At 40.8% G+C, this 20606-nt stretch overlaps 2 protein-coding genes across 3 annotated transcripts in view; one reads left to right on the forward strand and one right to left on the reverse strand.

The window, feature by feature from the left end:
• The window catches only part of flt3 (fms related receptor tyrosine kinase 3), a 94470-nt gene that overhangs the window by 13530 nt on the left and 60334 nt on the right, over nt 1-20606 (reverse strand). Inside the window, exons 15-19 of the mRNA XM_063054247.1 lie at nt 17227-17359; nt 14485-14589; nt 8176-8286; nt 7936-8089; nt 463-599 (exon numbers count right to left, since the gene is read on the reverse strand). Of these exons, the coding sequence (XP_062910317.1) occupies nt 463-599; nt 7936-8089; nt 8176-8286; nt 14485-14589; nt 17227-17359 (640 nt within the window). The remainder of the gene's footprint in view (nt 1-462; nt 600-7935; nt 8090-8175; nt 8287-14484; nt 14590-17226; nt 17360-20606) is intronic.
• Nucleotides 1-20606, forward strand: part of pan3 (poly(A) specific ribonuclease subunit PAN3) — a 210067-nt gene that overhangs the window by 2002 nt on the left and 187459 nt on the right. The gene's annotated exons all lie outside the window — the stretch shown is intronic.

Here is a 20606-nt window from a genome sequence, read left to right on the forward strand (position 1 = left end):
ACTTGCAGCCATTTAGAATTATTAAAAGTACTGTACTCCATTTCTGATTTCATAACAAGGTCTTTTTTTCTCTTGAACTATGCTGCATAAGTCACTGCTCTGTATTAGATATTCCTGACAATCAATCCCCACACATCTAAGAAGCTGGCTTCATACGTTACTATTTTCTACCACATTTCAGCCATGGAAAAAAAGCCAGCTAGAGTGTGACTTACTCCCTAGTTGAACACCTTTACTGAGCTGTAGTCAAAGATGCCCTTTATGTATATCATTACACATGGGCATCTGGGAATTGAGAACTTAATGCCTTTTTTTAATATACAGAGCACTGACCTTAACAATGTTTTTATTACATCTACTCAAAACAAAGGTACTGTTCACACACATTTTAATTTTCTATATTTTATACACAGTGCCAAAGAATCAGGAGCATGTTTGCTTTCTGCATGCAGCACTTCTTACCTGAATTGATGGGACAAGTTACTTCATTCTCACTGAATAACAAATCATGTTCACTTGTATGTGAGAAGGTATCTGTACCAGTCTTTCTGTTTATTGGTATATATGATCCATTTTGCAGAAAGTTTCCACTATTGTACCTAATCAAAATATGAAATAAAAGTATTATCGTAATACCCAGACAGATACGTGGATCACATCTTTTGCAGGAGGGAGGTCTTGTATTCACAGGGGCAATATTGACCTTCTGGACTTTATCTGAAAGTAATACTGGCAAGGGAAGTCTTGAGCAGAAGCAACACTGCTGACTGGTACTGTAACCAAAACGTAATCTCACAACTTCAAGCAAAGTGATTTCACATTATATTTAGAGTTTATTCCTTCCCCACCTTACAGATTCAACAAATATCTTTCCTTACAATGGACTTAACCTTTCTCATGCACAAACACACACAAACAAATACTCACAGATGTTCACATACACACAAGCTGCTTTTTCTCTCTTCCCTCCGCCTCTCTCTGATATCACATTGCAGCTAATCTACTTGCCTCCCTCTCTCCCCAGATGCTCTCCATATACGAGGGATGATTGATAAGTTCATGGCCTAAAGTAGAAGCAGTCAATTTTAGAAAATCTAGCACATTTATTTTTCCTACATTTACACACTTAGTCCAGCGGTCGTGGAGCATACGGATCCCTTCTTTGTAGAAGTTGGCGTCTTGGACCTCCAGAAGTAGTCCATAGTAGGGGTGATTAATAAGTTCGTAGCCTAAGGTAGAAGGAGATGAGTTATTAACTTCAAACTTTCTGCATTTTCACTGAAAGAGTTGAACTGCACATGCATGTAACGAGAGCTGTATAACTCATCTCCTTCTACCTAAGGCCGTGAACTTATCAAGCACCCCTGCTGTGGACCACCTGGAGGTCCAAGATGCTCTCATTACAAGTACATGCAGTTCAACTCTTTGAGTGTTAATGCAGAAAGTTTGAAGTTAATAACTCATCTCCTTCTACCTTAGGCCACAAATTTATCAATCACCCCTGCTGTGGACCACTTCTACAAAGAAGGGATCCGTATGCTCCACGGCCGCTGGACTAAGTGTGTACATGTAGGAGGGAACTACATTGAAAAATAAATGTGCTAGGTTTACTAAAATTGACTCCTTCTACCTTAGGCCATGAACTTATCAATCACCCCTCGTCTGTATCTCTCTCCATATGCTAATCTCATCCCACACCTATTCCTCCATGTTTCTCTGTTTATTATTCTACTACCTCATTTCTTCCCCCCCCCCCCAAAAGAGCTTATGTTCAACTTCCTTCATTGCACCTAGTCTTTCTGCTAGTAGCAACACACACAAAATGCTGGAGGAACAAATCAGGCAGCATCTCAGGAAAAACAAACAGTCAATGTTTCGGGCTGAGACCCTTCTTCAGGGCAGGAAAGCAAGGGGGAAGACAGCAGAATCAAAAGGTGGGTGGAAAGGAAGAAGGTGATAGGTGAAGCTAGATGGGTAGGAAAGGTAAAGGGCTGGAGAGGAAGATAAGTGAGCAGAGTGGACCATAGGAGAAAAGGAAGGAGGAGGGGCACCAGGTGCAGGTGGTCAGTATGTGAGAAGGGATAAAAGGTGAGGATGGGGAATAAGAAGAAGGGAAGGAGGGTCTCAGGTAGTAGTGCAATCTCGGGGCCCGTCCTCTGCAAACAACGGAGATGTTTTTAATAAATTTCAAATTCATTCATATTTATTACCAAAGTACATACATGTCAACATATACTACCCTGGGGTGGTGTATGCAGGCATTCACAGTAAATACAAAGGGACACAATAGAATCAATGAAAAGCTGCACACAAGCAAAGATGGACAAAGAACCAGCTACAAAAAACGGCAAATTGTGCAAATTTTTAAAAAAGAACAAAATAATAAATAAATAAGCAAACAAACAAATAAATAAATATTTATTGAGAACATGGGTTGTAGAGTCCTTGAAAGTAGGTTCATTGGCTGTGGAAACAGTTCAGTGTTGGGGTGAGTGAACCTATCCACTCTAGTCCAGGAGCCTAATGGTTGACGGGTGATAACCTATCCTGAACCTGGTAGTGTTGGGCCGAAGGCTCCTGTACCTCCTTCCTGATGGCAGCAACGAGAAGAGACCATGGCCTGGATGGTGGGATTCCTTGATGATGCATGCTGCTTTCCTGCGACAGCACTCCTTGTAGATATGTTCAGTTGCGGGGGGAATGCTTTACCTGTGATGGACTGGGTTGTACCCATTACTTTTGTAGGCTTTTCCATTCAAGGGTATTAGTGTTTCCGTACCAGGCTTTGATGCAACCAGTGACTACACTCTCCAATGTGCATCTATAGATGCTTCTGTTTGATGTACTGAGACTGAGACTATGGACCTACTCCAGCTGCTCCCGGCTTCGGGTTTATGGACTGAATTTTGTTCTGAATGCTGATGCTTGCTTTAATGCATGCATAGTTTGTTTTGATTTTTTTGTCTCTCTGAGTATTGGGTGTTGGTCTTTTTTTTAAATTGGGTTCTTTCAGGTTTCTAGTTTTGTGACTGCCTGTAAGCAGATGAACCTCAAGGTTGTATAATTTATATATACTTTAATAATAAAATTTACTTTGAACTATTGACTTTAAAATGTTTATGAATGTTTTAATGACATGACGAATCTTTGCAAATATCTAAGAAAGTAAAAGCATGTGCCTTCTTTGTAATGGCACTTATGTACATGCTGGACCCAGGACAGATCCTCTGAAATTATAACACCCACCAATATACAGTAACGGACCTTCTCCACTTCTGATCCTCCAATGAGGACTGGCTCACGGACTTCTGGTTTCCTCCTCCTGAAGTCAATAATCAGCTCTTTGGTCTTGCTGACATTGAGTAAGAGGTTGTTGTTATGATATCACTCTACCAGATTTTCAATCTCCCTCCTAAATGCTGATTCGTCACCACATTTGATTTGGCCAACAACAGTGACGTTGTCAGCACACTTAAATATGACATTGGATCTCTACTTAGCCTCACTGTCATAACTAAAGAGTGGGCAGAGCGGGGGGAAAGGTATAAAGTCTTGTGGTGCACCTGTGCTGATGGTGATTGAGGAAGAGATGTTGACAATCCAAACTGACTGGGATCTGTAAGGGAGGAAACCAAGGATCCAGTTGCACAAGGAGGTGTTTAGGCCTAGGTCTTAGAGATCGTTGATTAGCTTTGAGGGATGATAGTATTGAATGCAGAGCTGTGATCAGTGAAGTGCCTCCTCATGTTCGCATCTTCACTCTCCAGTATTCCAGGGTTGAGTGAAGAATCAATGAAATGGCATATGCTATTGACCTCTTGCTTTGGTAGTCAAATTGGAGCAGATCCAAGTCACTCCTTCAGGCAGGAGTTGATATGTTTCCTCACCAACCTCTCAAAGCACTTCCTCACTGTGGATGTAAGTGCTACTGGACGAGAATCGTTGAGGCAGCTCACTACGTTCTTCTTTGGCACCAGTATGACTGAAGCCTGCCTGAAGCAGTTGGGTACCTCAGACTCCCAAAGCAAGAGCTTAAGCATATCAATAAACACTGCAGCCAGTTCATTAGCACAGGTCTCCTGTACTTGGCCAGGCACAATGTCAAGGTTGGATGCGTTCCTTGGGTTCACCCTCCTGAAGGATGCTTTCATGACAGCTTCAGAAACTGAAATCACAAGGTCAGTGGTGGCTGTAGGAGTTTGTGAATGTGCTTCCATGTTCTATTGGTCAAAGTGAACATAAAAGACATTGAGCTCATCTGGGAGTGATACCTTGTCACATATGTTGCTTGCTTTTGCTTGGAGGGCGGTGATAGCAGTAAAGCCCTGCCATTTTGCAAGTGAGCTGGCTTCCGGTGGATTGTACCTGGACCACGTGTAGTCCCCTTGGTCACTAGATTCAGATCTCATGGGTCATCCAAGGCTTCTGGTTGAGGAAAATGCTGATTGATTTTGTGGGAACACACTCGTCACAGGTGTTTTTATAAAGTCCGTGGCTATCGTGGTGTAATCATTCAAATTCTCTGCTGAGTTCCTGAACATGGTCCAGCCTACCAACTCAAAGCAATCCCATAGCCACTCCACTGCCTCCCATGACCATCTTTTTGTTGTCCTTAACTCTGGTGTCTTATCCTTTAGCCTCTGCCTATATGCAGGTGGGAGGAGGATAGCTAGATGGTCAGATTTCCCGAAATGCAGTCTAGGGATGGAATGGTAGGCATTGCTGATCATAGTGTAACAACGGTCAAGTGTGTTGAGAATCCTGATACTGCAGGTGAAATGTTGATGGTAATTGGACAGAAACTTCTTCAAGCAAGCCTGACTGAAGTCCTCGACAATGATGTGAAAGGTGTTGAGGTAGGTTGTTTCTTGTTTGATGACTGTGGCACCCAATACATTGAGTACTTGTTTAACATCTGCCTTTTTTGGTATGTAAACTGCAGTCAGAAACACGGAGGAGAACCCTCTTGGTAAGTAGAAAGGACGGCCCTTTGTCACAACCACAGATTCAGCAGCACAGCAGATACAGCAATTGTGCTCATAAATATGCACGTGTCAACTAATTATTATTTAATTGTGATGGTATTTAACTCCATTCTTTCCGTCGTAGTGCTTGTCGAGACTTAAGCAAAGCACAGCAAAATTTTGCTGCCTGCTTGCATTCGGCCTTGCCTGAGAAATTGGACTGTCAAGCAAACTGACTCCGAAGACTGGCAGTATTTGTTTTATATTTAGTTATTCCTTCAGCCACAGTGTAGGCTTCATTTTCCATTTGAGAGTTTTAGTTAATGGCCCTGTTTGGCCTAGTGTTTATTGGTTACTTTTCCCTCTAACTCTGTTTGCATTAAAGTCTGTGAACTATTGACCCACTCCCATGTCTCTTGCTCCGCACTTGGGCCATATCCGAATGTAGGGACACACTTTACCATTAGGTGTTCCAGATTGGGAAAACAAGAGTGTGACAAGATTGTTAGATCCAAGCTCCACGAAGAGCTTATCATGAAACACAGATCTCAACCTATTATCTTCAGTAGTTCAGTCCATCTGATGGATAGAGAGTCCCTCAGGCTGTACCGCCCTATGCAGCATGTCTGAAGTGAGCCATGCCTCCATGAAACAGAGAAGGCAGCAGTCCCTCATTTTCCTCTGATACAGCAATCTTGTCCTTAGGTCCCCTATCTTGTTCTCAGGTGACTGTACATAAGTTTCATACTTCAACATTTTCGTCTGGTTTGAAGTTCTCCCCACTGTCCTCTCTTCCAACCTTCATCTGTTTAAACGTGCATTGCCTGCATTCCTGAGATTCAAATTCGCTGAGTCCTTCAGGAGATTATAAAATTGCTAGTTTGTTCAGACAGTTTAAAAGTACATTTCTTAAAGTGAAATTACAGGCTGCAGATTGCAGCAATAGTAGTTCAGAAGAAGTATATCTAGAAGTTTTATGAGCAAAATGTCACCATGTATTGCTAGTGCCCTCTTGGATTACAGCTCAGCATTTAACACCATCATCCCCTCAAAACTAAACAGTAAACCCCTGTGCAATTGGATCCTGGATTTCCTCAATTGCAGACCCCAGTCACCACAGGGATGTGTGCTTAGCCCCCTGCTCTACTTGCTCAGTGCCTATGACTGTGTGGCGAAGTACGGCTCCAACACCATATTTACGTTTGCTGATGACATCACTGTTGTGGGCTGTATCAAAGGAGGTGATGAAACAGTATACAGGAGGGAAGACTGAAAATCTGGCTGAGTGGTGTCATAACAACAACTCAATGTCAGCAAGACCAAGGAACTGATTGTAGTTTACAGAAGAGGGAATCCTGGGGTCCATGAGCCAGTAATCATCGGAGGAGCAGAGGTAGAGAGGGTCAATAGCTTTAAATTCCGGGGTGTCACTATCACAGAGGACCTGCCCTGGGCCCATCATATAAATGTAATTGCAAAGAAAGCCTGAAAGCGCCTCTACTTCCTCAGGGGAGCCTGCGGAGATTCGGCATATCATCAGTAACCTTAATAAACTTCTATAGATTTGTGGTAGAAAGTGTGCTGACTGGCTGCATTACAGCCTGGTATGGGAACACCAATGCCTTTTAATGGAAAATCCTACAAAATGTAGTGAATACAGCCCGGTACATTACTGGTAAAGCCTTCCCGACGAGTAGCATATCTACTTGAAACGTCATAGAAAAGCAGCGTCGATCATCAAAGATCCTCACCAACTAGACCATGCTCTTTTCCTGCTGCTGCCATCAGGTAAAAGGTACAAGAGTCTCAGGACTCACACCACCAGGTTCAAGAACAGTTAGGACCCCTCAACCAACAGGCTCTTGAACCAAAGAGGATAACCACACTCATCCTATTTCTGGTGTTCCCACAACTGATGATCTCACTTTAAGGACTCTATCTTGTTATTTCATATTCGTTATTTATTTATATCTGCATTTGTACAGTTTGTTGTTCATTGATTCTGTTTACACTTACTGTTCTATAGGTTTGCTAAGTATGGCCACAGGAAAAAGAACCTCAGGGTTGTACATGGTGACGTATGCACTCTGATAATAAATTTTACTTTGAACCTTGGAAACCATATCTTGGAAACAAAAGTAATTGAGGGACAACAGAAGACACATTGCAAGGTATAGGGGAACTAGATGGTTGCAGAGTGCTGAGCTGGTGATGTTGTACAAGATTGCAGAGCTTAGTGCTGAGAACCACTAGGTAAGGTTGTGAAGGTGTCCTCATTCTGCCCCCACATGAGCGTGTGTGCACACACACTCACACACAATGTAAGCCTCGACTCAGTGTAATCTCAGCTTCACTGTCCCAAAAACATACACTGACCACGACCCTATCACTGCACTCACCCACTGTCTCAGCATACCCTTCACCTGCCCCAAACCCCACTCGCATTCATTTCATGACTACTCCACACACTTTTCCGAGAAGGCCTGACTAATGTAGTGTCCACTCAGTTACCTCTCGCAATTATGATCTATTTCAGCTGGCACAGCAGACTAGGAGGCACACTTTGCCAGTGCAGGATGACAGCTCTAGAAGGGTGAAAACAGGATCAAATGACAATGCTCAAACATGACAAGAGGTGGAGTCAGTCCAAGGTCTGCGGTGTAGAGACTAACAGAATGGATTTTGTTTTATATCAAACATACAACATCTCTGACACCCCCTCAGCATTCTCTCAGCCTGAAATATTATGCAAGATTTGAAGTAGAAATTGAACCCAAAACTTAACTCAGAAATTTACATTTTGTGAGCTAAATTAACACCTATAGACAGCAGATCAACAATGTGATTACATCTAATTTAAAATATTTTTAAAAGCATGAAGTGCCATTTGTTAACAGACATTGAAGAAATTTAAAAAGACTATAGAAAATAACACCATAGACCAGATAATTTCAGTAAAAATGCATTTTACCTTAACTGCTGGTCATTGTGAAGGTTGTGATAAAAGCTGAAGTTGTTAAGCGCAAAGACGTCTGTTAATGTCTTGTGGAATTTTTCCCGGTTATTTCTTAAGTAATTAAGAAGGTCTCCGTAGCAACAATATTCAAAGATTAAATAAACTGGACCTGAAACAGTACAAATTAAAACATACATAAGTAGTATAATTTTTAGATATGAGTATAGTGTCAATATTTAGGATGCAGTTACTTACCTGAGTGAGTGCAAGCTCCCAAAAGATTCACAATGTTCTCATGATTCCCCATGTGAATCATCATCTTCAATTCAGACATCAAGGCATCTTTTTCAGAAGGTTCGCACTTCTCTTTTAAATGAAGAATGAAAATATTTGTGAGTCTATTGTTTTAATTTAGATCATGAAGTGTGTGTGTGTGCGCGCGCGCGCGCACGCACGCGTTCTAAGCCATTACTGTAAATGCTTCAAGGCCATTGACAAACACTCCTTGAAAACTTGTGACTTTGTCTTCAGTACACGGGAATCACTGACCTATGATTGTTCAATGAAAGGAGAAAAGGTTTCTAAAACTGCCGAGAACTTCAAAGGCACATGGACACCAAGAACAATGGCAAAAGCAGTACAGAAGCTTCCAAACAACTCACTAGCCAAGCATATCCTGCTCTACATGGAACAGTACGATGATCCCACAGCACTGACCACCTCAAACCCACAAAACTGGAATCATTCTCAGCCGCAAATGACAATAAACAACTGACCAGATGGAAGATATTATGATAGTTTTCTAATAGTGTTGTTATATTCAAACAGTCAATTGTCTAATATGGTCCTTGCTGGTTTGTTGCTAAAATGAATAATGCACCAATGCCAATTGCTCTGATGCAAGTGAACTCAACATCAAGATCCTAAATGTGATGCTTTCATTAGTGCCCCTCTAATGAAATTAACTCAGAGAAAGAAAGATTTCAAAACCTGCACTATTACTGTTGTGGCCTCCAACTATTGGTGAAATGGTGGTATGCTTCGTCACAGCAGCTTCTACAGGGTCAACCAAAGGTGTTATTGTCTTGCAAGACCTTGCTGGACATTAAAAATTTAAAGTACTGCAGGTTTACCCCAGCAGTGAGTTCCTCGTTGGTGGAGAAAATGAAGGAGCTGGAAATGGTGAAGACTGTGATGCTGCTTGGGACAGAAAGGAGTCTGTGCATGAAGGAGTTGTGCAGTCTAATAGTGAGTGATCATCTTAGTCACCTTTTTTTGTGGTTGCAAGTCCCTGATGGAGTGGAGTACTTCAAGTCCAGTTCATTGGTTTATTGGCAAACGGTAGGGAGCTGCGTGGCCTTGGTCATGGTGAAGACTAGGCCTCAAACTGCAATGTTGCCTGTTTGCAGCCACTCAAGAGAGAGGCATCAGGGTCAGTGTGCTCCACTGGTGTGCCAGAGGCAGTGTGGCGCAGTGTTTGTGCTGGAGTCAGTGTTCAGTCAGCAAAAGCTAAGATGTGTTGTATCTGACTGCAGACTGCTACAACATTCATGGACTCAGGGACTTAGACTATGTTTTTTTTTGTGTGTGACTGTATTTACTGCTGTCTGATATGTGCTATATGTGCCTTGTTCTGTGTATGACTGTTGGCATCGTGTTTTGCATTTTGGCTCTGGAGTAACATAGTTTCGTTTGGCTGTAGTCATGGGTAGCCATGTATGGTTGAACAATAATTAAACTTGAACTTGAATTTGTATAGTCAAAGTTTCAACATGAATCATTTCTAAAATTGCTACTTATGAGTTCTCAAACCAATTGGACAAATGTATTAAAGTTCAAAGTTCAAACCATATTTATTATCAAAGTACATATATGTCACCATATACAATGCATTTTCTTGCAGGCATACTCAATAAATCCATAATAAAATAATAACCATAATAGAATCAGTGAAAGACTGCACCAGCTTGGGTGTTTTACTAGTGCGCAAAAGTCAACAAACTGTGCGAATACAAAAGGAAAGGAATAATAATAATACATAAATAAGCAATGCGATGAAGAATCCTTGAAAGAGAGTCTACAGGTTGTGGGAACATTCCAGTGTTGGGGCAAGTGAAGTTGAGTGAAGCTATTCCCTTTGGTTCAAAAGCCTGATGGTTGAGGGGTAATGACTGTTCCCGTACCTGGTGGTATGAGTCTTGAGGTTTCCATACCTTCTTCCCAATGGCAGCGGTGAGAAAAGACCTTGACCTGGGTGGTGGGGATTTTGTGTTGATGGATGCTGCTTTCCAGTGACAACGTTTCATGCAGTGGTGGGGAGTACTTTGCAAGTGATGGACTGGGTTGTATCCACTACTTTTTGTAGGATTTTCTATTCAAGGGCGTTGGCGTTTCCAGTCCAGGCTGTGATGAGGCCAGTCAATATACGCTTCACTACACATCTATACACATTTGTCGAAGTTTTAGATGTCATAACGAATCTTCGCAGACTCCTAAGGAAGTAAAGGTGATGCTGTGCTTTCTTTGTAATTGCCCTTAAGATAGCTCAGAGGAATTTAAAGTTGCTGACCTTTTCCACCTCTGATCCTCCAATGAAGACTGGCTCATAGGCATTTGGTTTCCTTATCCTGAAGTCAATAATCAGCTCCTTGGTCTTGCTGACAATCAGTAAGAAGTTGTTGTTGTGGCACCACTCAGCCAGATTTTCAGTCTCCCTCCTACATGCTGATTTGTCACCACCTTTGATTTGGCCAACAATAGTGGTGTCATCAGCAAACTTAAATATGACATTGGAGCTGTGTTTGGCCACACCATCTTAAATATAAAGCGAGTAGAGCAGGGGCGAAACACACATCCCTGTGGTGCACCTGTGCTGATGGAGATTGTGGAGGAGATGTTGTAGCCAGTCCAAACTGACTGGAGTCTGCAAGTAAGGAAATCAAGGATCCAGTTGTAGAAGAATGTATCGAGGCCAATGGTCTTGAAGCTTATTAATTAGTTTTGAGAGGATGATAGTATTGAATGCCAAGCTGTAGTCAATAAAGAGCATTCCGATGTATGCATCTTTGCTGTCCAGATGTTCCAGGGTTGAGTGAGGAGTCAATGAGATGGCATCTGCTGTGGACCCATTGCTCTGGTTCACTTTACTATTATGACGGTACAGTAGGCAAATTAAAACAGATTCGAGTTGCTTATCAGGCAGGAATTGGTATGTTTCATCACCAACCTCTCAAAACTCTTCATTTCTGTGGATATTGTTGTTGTTCGTCCACCGTCGTCGATGAAGACCTCAACACCATTAGTTGATGGTGTCGAGACTAGCGCTTGATTTGGATTTAAGTGAGGGAGAGTTGCGCAGCGTCAGCCTCACTCTCTCTTCCCAATTCCCATCTGGATCCAGTGGCAAGACAGAGTCGAGACGGCTGGAGATGGGTCTAGGCACAGTGGATGACCAGGACATCTTCTGTGTCTTGTCCTGCTCTACACGTTCCACGATGCTTGCAGAGACCGCCTTCTTGACCGTTGGACCTTCCATTGGTCTCGTCCGCTCAATCCGCCGGAGTCTGTCTCCACATGCTGGGATAAACTCCTTATCTCACCGAGGGTTTGAGGCCCGACGGCTACCCTTACCTGGCTTAACCGGCTTGTCGAGGCCGTTGCCCGAGGTGTGGCTGCCGTCGCATGCAAACAGCTACAGGGAGCCACAGGTGAGAGCTGAGTACCAGTTGGGGACCAAAGGTGGACAAACTGCCTGAAAAAGGATGCAATATGTTCCCCCACCAGAGGTGCTACACCTCCCTGATACCCCATACACCTTGGATGTAAGTGCGACTGGATGATAGTCATTGAGGTAGGTTCATACATTCTTCTTAGGAGTCGGTATAAATGAAGCAGGTGGGTACCTCAGATTGCCAAAGTAAAAGGTTAAAAGTTCTCAGTGAACACTCCAGCCAGTTGATCAGCACAGGGCATTAGAATTTGGCCAGGTACCCTGCCAGGGTCAGGTACCCCATCTATATCTATTTTGATTAACTTGTGTCATTATAGTAATCTGTAGTTCTTAGAAATAGCTCAGTCCTTTTACATTATATTTAAATTACAATACAGCACAGGCATGTGCCTCCCCACCATGACTATTATCAACAGGAGGCACTGCCTCAGGAAGGCAACATCCATCATCAAAGATTTCCACATTCTAGGCTACGCCATCTTTGCACAGCGAACATCAGGCAGGAAGTACAGAAGCCCAAAGTCCTACACCACCAGGTTCAAGAACAGCTATGTCCCATCAACCAACATGCCATAAAGGAAATCACAATGGCATGAGAAGGGAAGTGGCCAAAGTTGACTGGAAAGGGACACTGACAGGAAAGGCAGCAGAGCAGCAATGGCTGGAGGTTCTGCGAAAAATGAGGGAAGTGCAAGACAGATATATTCCAAATAAGAAGAAATTCTTGAATGGAAGAAGGACACTGTCATGGCTGACAAGTGAAGTCAGAGCCAAAGTAAAAGCAAAAGAGAGGGAATACAATGAAGCCAAAGCTAGTGGGAAGATAGAGGATTAGGAAGCTTTTAAAAACTTGCAGAAGGAAACTACGAAGTTCATTAGGAGGAAAAGATGAATTATAAAAGTAAGCTGGCAACTAACATCAAAGATGATATTAAAAGCTTTTTTAAGTATATAAAGGGTAAAAGAGAGTTGAGGGTAGATATAGGACCAACAGAAAATGATGCTGGAGATATTGTAATGAGAGATGCAGAGATCGCAGAGGAACTGAATGTATATTTTGCATCAGTCTTCACAGTGGAATTTTTTCCTGCAATTTTTTGAGGAAATTACAAGCAGGTTAGACAAAGGACTTGTAGTAGATGTGGTGTACTTGGATTTTCAGAAGGCCTTTGACAAGGTGCCGCACATGAGGCTGCTTAGCAAGATAAGAGCCCATGGAATTACAGGAGAGTTACTGGCGTGGGTGTAGCATTGGCTGATTGGCAGAAAATAGAGAGTGGGAATAAAGGGATCCTGTTCTGGCTGGCTGCCAGTTACCAGTGGAGATCCACAGGGATTGGTGTTGGGACCGCTGCTTTTTACACGTATGTCAATGATTTGGACTATGAGATTAATGGATTTGTGGCTAAATTTGCTGATGATACAAAGATAAGTGGAGGAGCAGGTAGTGTTGAGGAAACAGAGAGCCTGCAGAGAGACTTAAATAGTTTAGGGGAATGGGTGAAGAAGTGGCAAATGAAATACAATGTTGGAAAGTGTACGGTCATGCACTTTGGTGGAAGAAATAAATGGGCAGACTATTATTTAGATGGGGAGAGAATTCAAAATGCAGAGGTGCAAAGGGACTTGGGAGTCCTTGTGCAGGATACTCTAAAGGTTAACCTCCAGGTTGAGTCGGTGGTGAAAAAAGCAAATGCAATGTTAGTATTCATTTCTATAGTTACAGAATATAAGAGCAGTGATGTGATGTTGAGTATCTATAAGGCACTCATGAGACCACACTTGGAGTATTGTGTGCAGTTTTGGGCTCCTTATTTTAGAAGGGATATACTGACATTGGAGAGGGTTTAGAGAAGATTCACGAGAATGATTCCAGGAAAGAAAGGGTTACCTGTATGAGGAATGTCTGGCAGCTCTTGGGCTGTATTCCCTGGAATTCAGGAGAATGAGGGCGGATGTTAAAAGGCCTGAACAGATTAGATATGGTGAAATTATTTCCTATGGTAGGGGAGTCTAGGATAAGAGGGCACGACTTCAGGATTGAAGGTCGTCCATTTAGAATAGAGATGTGGAGAAATTACTTTAGTCAGAGGGTGGTAAATCTGTGGAATTTGTTGCTATAAGCGACTATGGAGGCCAAGTCATTGGGTGCAATTAAGGCAGAGATAGATGGGTTTTTGATTAGTAAAAGGTATGGGGAGAAGGCAGGGGAGTGGGGAATGCTGGAAGAATTGGATTAGCCCATGATTGAATGGTGGAGCAGATTCAATAGGATGAATTGCCTTCTTCTGCTCCTATATCTCATGGTCTTATTTGCTTCTTGAACCAACCAACAAAACCCTAATCACTACTGTTTAGTAGCACAATGGCCACTTTGACCACTTTGCACTACAATCAACTTTTTTCATTCTAATTGTGTTCTTTATTGTACAAATTACTTCTTCTTCTTAAAATGTTAAAGTAGATTTGTTATTTTGAACAAAATATCATGTAGATATATCAGGTCCATTGAGTTTTATTCATAACTCTATAAAATGATCTTGGCAAACTTAATCATGATGAAATAAATAATACTCCAAATGCAAGATACAAAAACAACAACAAGACATTGTCTTATTAACTTAATGTTAACTTGTTAACACAAGACAAAATGCTTCGCACAATGGTCTTATGTTGTAGTTTATTTATTAAATGAACATATATAAGTTAAAAATAATCGAATAAATTTCGTAAATAAATGCATGTAAGTGGACAATTCCATGCATATTTCTTTTTTGAATGGTTCCTTGAGCATAAAGATCTTACTTGTATACCGAATCATAAACTGGACATACCCTTTAACATCTTCACAGCTACTTTAACAGGAACATCTACTTTACTTATTCCATATGCTGTAGCTTCGACTACTTTTCCAAACGCACCAGAGCCAAGCACATTCCCTGCAGGACAAAGTCGATTAGCAAAGAATTGGACCCAATTTTATTTACAGTTCACATATATACTGGGCAATGATATTAAATAAAAATGATTATTTTTGTATATAAGAAAAGAAATTGGATTTGCTGTTCTGAATATCTGTTAAATAAATACCGAAAAATAACATTATTTTTTCTTTCTTTTGAAGATTCTATTTGACCTGCTGCATATTTCCAGTATTTTATTTTAGATTACACTAATTTTGTATTAAAAGTAAACACATTTTGAATACATAATTACCAAGAATTGCATAATACATTCTTTCTGTGATATACCATAGGAAATTGATACTTCTGTTTAATAGAATGAAACACAATGGCAGCAATTTTCATATTCTTTTTTGTAACAATCAAAATTTCTACACCAGAAGTGGATGATTGCAAGGCAATTTGAACCATGTTGTCTATCATTGGGCACAGCCAGGACAACATGATCTGACCATCACAATGTCAGAATAGAGCAATTATTAGGTAAGTAAATTACTTGCCTTTATTCTTGCCTTATCACAATCACACCATCCAAACAAGCATTTACCCCCAGCCTGATTCCCCAATGTTCACTGCCCAATTTCAGCTTTCTCCTCAGTCCCAGCCACCACGTGCTTCCTGTCTACTCTTAAACCTTTTCCTCACTCTTCTCTGTCCCCGCAGAGACTGTTTCTCCAGGTCCATTGACTTCAATGAAAACATCTCAGAAATACTGATGTGGAAAAAGATTGATAATTGGTTTACTAATGTCACAAATACTGAAATACAGGGAAAAGCTTTTATTTGTGTACCATTTAGACAGATCAATCCATTCATCAAGGTAGTACAAAAAGGTAAATCAGAATGCAGAATGTAGTGTAGCAGTTACAGCGAAAGTGCAGTGCGGCTAGACAAATAAAGTGCAAGGGCTGTGACAAGACAAACCAAGAGATCAAGACTTCATCTTTAGTGTAGAAGATGGGAGGGAGAGAATTAAGAATGACTGGGGTGGGAGTGGTTATTGATTTTGTTAGTTGTTTCCCCAAAGCAGCAGGAAGTGCGGCCAGAAATTCTTGTCATGAGGCCAGATGTGACAGGAATGGAGAAACTGAGAGACAGCAGAGCTCACAGGAAGCAGAAAAGGAAGAAGTGTAATCAGGACTGCACCAGCACTACTGAGATGTCATCCTTTTTCCTGAACCAAAACATCCCCTCATTCATAGTAGACAGGGCTCTCAACTGTATCTCTCTTTCCTACATTTCAACTTCCATCCCTCTCCACTCAGCCACACCAAAGTTAAGGTTCTCTTGCTGTCAGTTTCCATTCCAGAAGCCTCCATATTTGACAGTCTATTTTCCATTATTTTCACCAGCCATCTTCCCCACTCCACTCTTCAGGTATTGTTCATCTTGCAACTCCCTGATGCGCTTTTTCATCTCCAACAATCATTCCTTCTTGTGCCATTTTCACCACAAAACCTCCAGCTGCTTCTTCACCTCTTCCATCTCCCACCTCGCCCACACCCCCACCATCCATGTTGCTAACAGTTACTGCAGGTGAAACAGCAATTCACTCGCATTTCTTCCAATTGAATGCATTGGATTTGGTGATCAAGGTGTTGCTCTTTGTATTTGATAAGCCAAGTGCAGATTGGGCAACTACTTTGCTGAACACCTCTGCTCAGTTAGCAGAGTCTGAGCTTCCAATAATTCGCCATCATCCCACTTCCAGCCAGAAATCTCCAGATTTGACTTTGTTTTTTCATTGAGGCCCATTGTAAGATTAAAGATCAGCAGCCTAGACCTACTGTAGCCTTTGGGCCTCCATACTACTTTCAACAACTTGCGATAAGCAGTTTTTCCTGGTACGGCCTTTAATATTAAATCAGTTTTCTCCTATTTCAGCTTTCCAGCAACTGCTGTGTTCCATGCCTCAAAGTTTCAGTATGTAAAGCCCAAATTCATCTCCCTCTGTTTACTCTTCCCCAGACAGATCAGCTCTGATTAACCTACATTCATTTGCCTCTCTTAGATGTCCCCAAAACCAGCTCCATTATCTGGACAACCTTGGCCTCCACACAATCACAGATGGTTCTCTCCTGCCCTATCCCACATTGCAACCACAGTCATATTTGTTTAATCACTTCTCTAGTTCTAATAAACAGACATTGATCTGAAATGCTAAATCTGTTTCTTTCTCCACAACCTGCTTAACCTGTTGAGTATCCCAAGCATTTTCTGTTTTTATTATATATATACAATGAATTACTAATAACGTTTATTGTTCTTGCCCTTATCGGAAGCAATTTTCAAATTATAAACAAACATGACCCTCATAACACAATTCCTATGAATACTGCTAAACAAGTTGAACAGTTTATGCTGTTAGTCCTAGAATGTCAATACTGCTGCATTATATTTTGCATTTAAACAAGTTTAGCTTTCTAATAAGAAATATTTTTAAAGATAATGTAATAATGTTTCTTTTACCATATACATTCAACAAAATATGAAGGAACAGACTGTATCACATTGAGGATATTAAATTTTAAGAAGTTGCTTAGTTTATGCCCGTGTATGGTATTCTAGTGGAAGTACATATTTTGTTTTTAGATTTTGGAACTGATTACTCACCTAGTTCTAAGTTTTCTCGAGGAAATTCCCATTTTACATCATATGAAACTTGACTAAAATCTACATAATGATATTCATTCTCAGAAGATCCAATTTGGTGTATCATCTGAAGTTGTCCTTCATAGCCAGGAGGCTTAAATGAAGACCAGAATAACCATTATTTCAACTATAAATTTCTCATTGTTACTAAAAGCAGATATACTGAAGAAGAATTAATTACATAACTAAAGAAATATAAACACTGTTTGGAACACTAGATTGGAACTTTCTATTCCAATATAATTTCCTATTTGAAAAGGAAAAGATTGCTCTTTATTTTCTTCTTTTATTATAATGGCTGTGGTTAAGGCATTCAACTAGCGACCTGAAGGTCGTGAGTTCGAGCCCCAGCCAAGGCAGCGTGTCGTTTTCTTGAGCAAGGCACTTAACCACACATTGCTCTGCAACGACACCGGTGCTAAGCTGTATCGGCCCTTGCCCTTCCCTTGGACAACATTGGTGTCATGGAGAGGGGAGACTTGCAGCATGGGCAACTGCCGGGCTTCCATACAACCTTGCCCAGGCCTGCGCCCTGGAGAGTGAAGACTTTCCAGGCACAGATCCATGCTCTCGCAAGACTAATGGATGCCTTACTTACTTAATGGAATCTAAGGAATGGAACAAGTGAACTTTTCTCCAGGGTTCACTTGTTCCATGTGAGGTACATAGTTGTGCTTGAAGGTTCAAAGGCAATGCCTGCCCTGCTGATTTTGTCTTTTCCAATGTATGTGCAGTCTGTACTCAACACTACCCTCCACTGACAAACATGGGAATTTAATTGTTTGGGAAGTACATTGCTGATTTTTCAGACAAGCGCCAGATAGATTTATACAGATGCAGATTTTATTTTGCCAGAAGTCAAATTCTTAACCAAGAAGTCAATATTAAATTCAGAGGGCCTCTTCTGCACCAAAACATATTGCTCCTCAGGCAAGTTTAAAATCTTTTCATGGGAACCAGAGGAATGTTCAAAGAAAACAGAAAAACAGACAAGGAAATAGAGCAGAAAAATAGAATCTCTCTTGAAAAAAATCAAAAAAATCACTCTCTGTGTTTGGCTAGATCTATTGCAAGCAAACAAAGTCAGGCAGTCTCTCCTGTGCTAAAATGCTTGTTTCTATCAGGCCTATTAAAGAAATAATAAATATGAATATTTCAGAGATTCTCAGTATAAATATTCTAACTGAACTATTATACATAATAAAAATACATGAAGATATTTTCTTTTGCATCACCTGGAATCTGTTTAGCTTTTGTGTCCTATACAACAACTGTAGTTTTTGATTGATATTAATTTTTTTTTCATTTGGGCATTTTCTGATAAATCTTATCATTTAAAAATCAAGATTGATAAAAATCATTTGAATAAGACAGTTCAAGGCATTTATTGTTTTTAAAGCTGCATTCAACTTCTGTTTAATTATTAATTATCTGGTTTAACATTAAACATATTCAAGGGTGTGTATTTGATATGAATAGAAACTCTATGGATAGCTATTAAAAACCATACTGTACATCATTTAAATTTAACACACAAGTAACTTTCAATGATGACTTCCAAGTACAGTTGATTAGTTTCTCATCTTCAATGTGAATATCTCAGATTATTTCTTCAAGGGCAGTGAAACTTTTGAATGGAGTTCCAGAATATATTTGTTAATGTGACAATTTGTCTTCTAATGTACATCCTTGGCAATAGAATATATAATTTTTATCTTAATCAGTCACTAAAAGACTTAGTGTTTCAGACCTACAGTACTTGAAAGGCTATTTCTTTTGAGCAATTTTGTTTGCCCAGTTTCAAGTTACTGCTACTCCAAAGGTTTGCAAAGGCATGTGGGACTGACATGAGCCAATATTGCTTTTCTGTGGGATACATTTAGTAGTGTTTTTATGTTTATTGCTGTTCTACCTGAGACGTCTCTTTCACCATTTTTTCTGGTACACTAATGACTGTATTAGCTCTTGCTTCCTCAACTCAAAAATATCATCAATTTTCTCCCTGTTCTCACTTTCACCTCGTTCATCTCTGACTTTTCCCTTCTCTTTCTGGATCTCTATCTTCATCTCAAGGCACAGAGCTCTGACAAGTACTCATTACCTGCCTGCCTACCCCTACAGCTATCTCAACTACTTTTTGTCCTATCTTGACTTCTGTAAGAATGCCATTTCAATTTCCCATTTCTTCTGTCTTCATTGTTTTTGCTCCATTGATGAAATTTTCCAAAAAGATACTCCTCAGAAGCCTTCTTTCTTTCTGAATAATGGCTTCCCTGCTTGGACAGCTTACAATAATGCATGTCATCTACAGTACTCTCTGCACTCTGTTCTTTACTCTCTCCTCCTGAACAGAATGTTCTCCTGATCCTCGCCTTCCACACAACCATCCTCTGCATTCAATGGACCATCCTTCACAAGTTCTGTCACCTTCTAACGAGATTTCACCACCAGACTCATCTTAATCACACTTTCTGTCACAGCATTTTGAAGGAACCATTCTCTATGCAATTCCCTGGTCCACTCTTCCATCTCCACCATACCTTTCCCTTCTTATGGCTTTCTCACAGAGCCACTGTCATTGAAATACCTCTCCCTTCACCTCCTCCTTTCCCATTATCCAGCAGCTGAACAGTCTTTATGATTGATATCGTGATTGCACTTCTTCCAGTCTGGGGTATTGCATTCAAGTTCTCCTAATATGGTCTCTCCTACACTAGAAAGTGCAGATTCAGCGACTTCCTTGCAGAGAACCTGCAAGGGTAACCCTGACCTTCTTGCTTTCTGTCACATGAGGTCTCTGTCCCACTCCACTCTAACCTATCTATCACCTCCTGTACTCTTATATAGAGGCCCAGTGCAAGCTTGAGGAAGTAAACCTTATTGTTCCCTTTCTAAACTCAATACAGAACTCTACTGCCACAGGTAATTTGCTTTCTCTGTGTGTATCAGAGCAGCCCAAGTCATCCAATAGTTTATCTGTCCCCTTTCACACAGCCTGATCCACTGGGTATTTCTCACAGGTCTATTTGCAACCTTTGTCTGTCTCCTCACTCTGTAACTGTCCTCACTTCTTAGCTCTCTCTCTAAATGACTATTTTAATCTTTTGACTATATTACCTACTTTATAGCTTATATTCACTTCATCCAATCCTTCCCTCTCTTCAAATTAATATTAACTTATTTTCTCTCCTTCCCAATTCTGAAGGTCTTTGACCTGACACATTAACTCTTTTTCTTTGCACATATTCTGCACATTCTGTTTCCAGCAATTTTTGTTTTCATTACAGTTACATCTACATACTTCACACGACATTTCAATTGCTAAGTAGGAACATGTAACA

This window comes from Mobula hypostoma, chromosome 7 (assembly GCF_963921235.1).
Source record: "Mobula hypostoma chromosome 7, sMobHyp1.1, whole genome shotgun sequence".
Classification (NCBI taxonomy): domain Eukaryota; kingdom Metazoa; phylum Chordata; class Chondrichthyes; order Myliobatiformes; family Myliobatidae; genus Mobula; species Mobula hypostoma.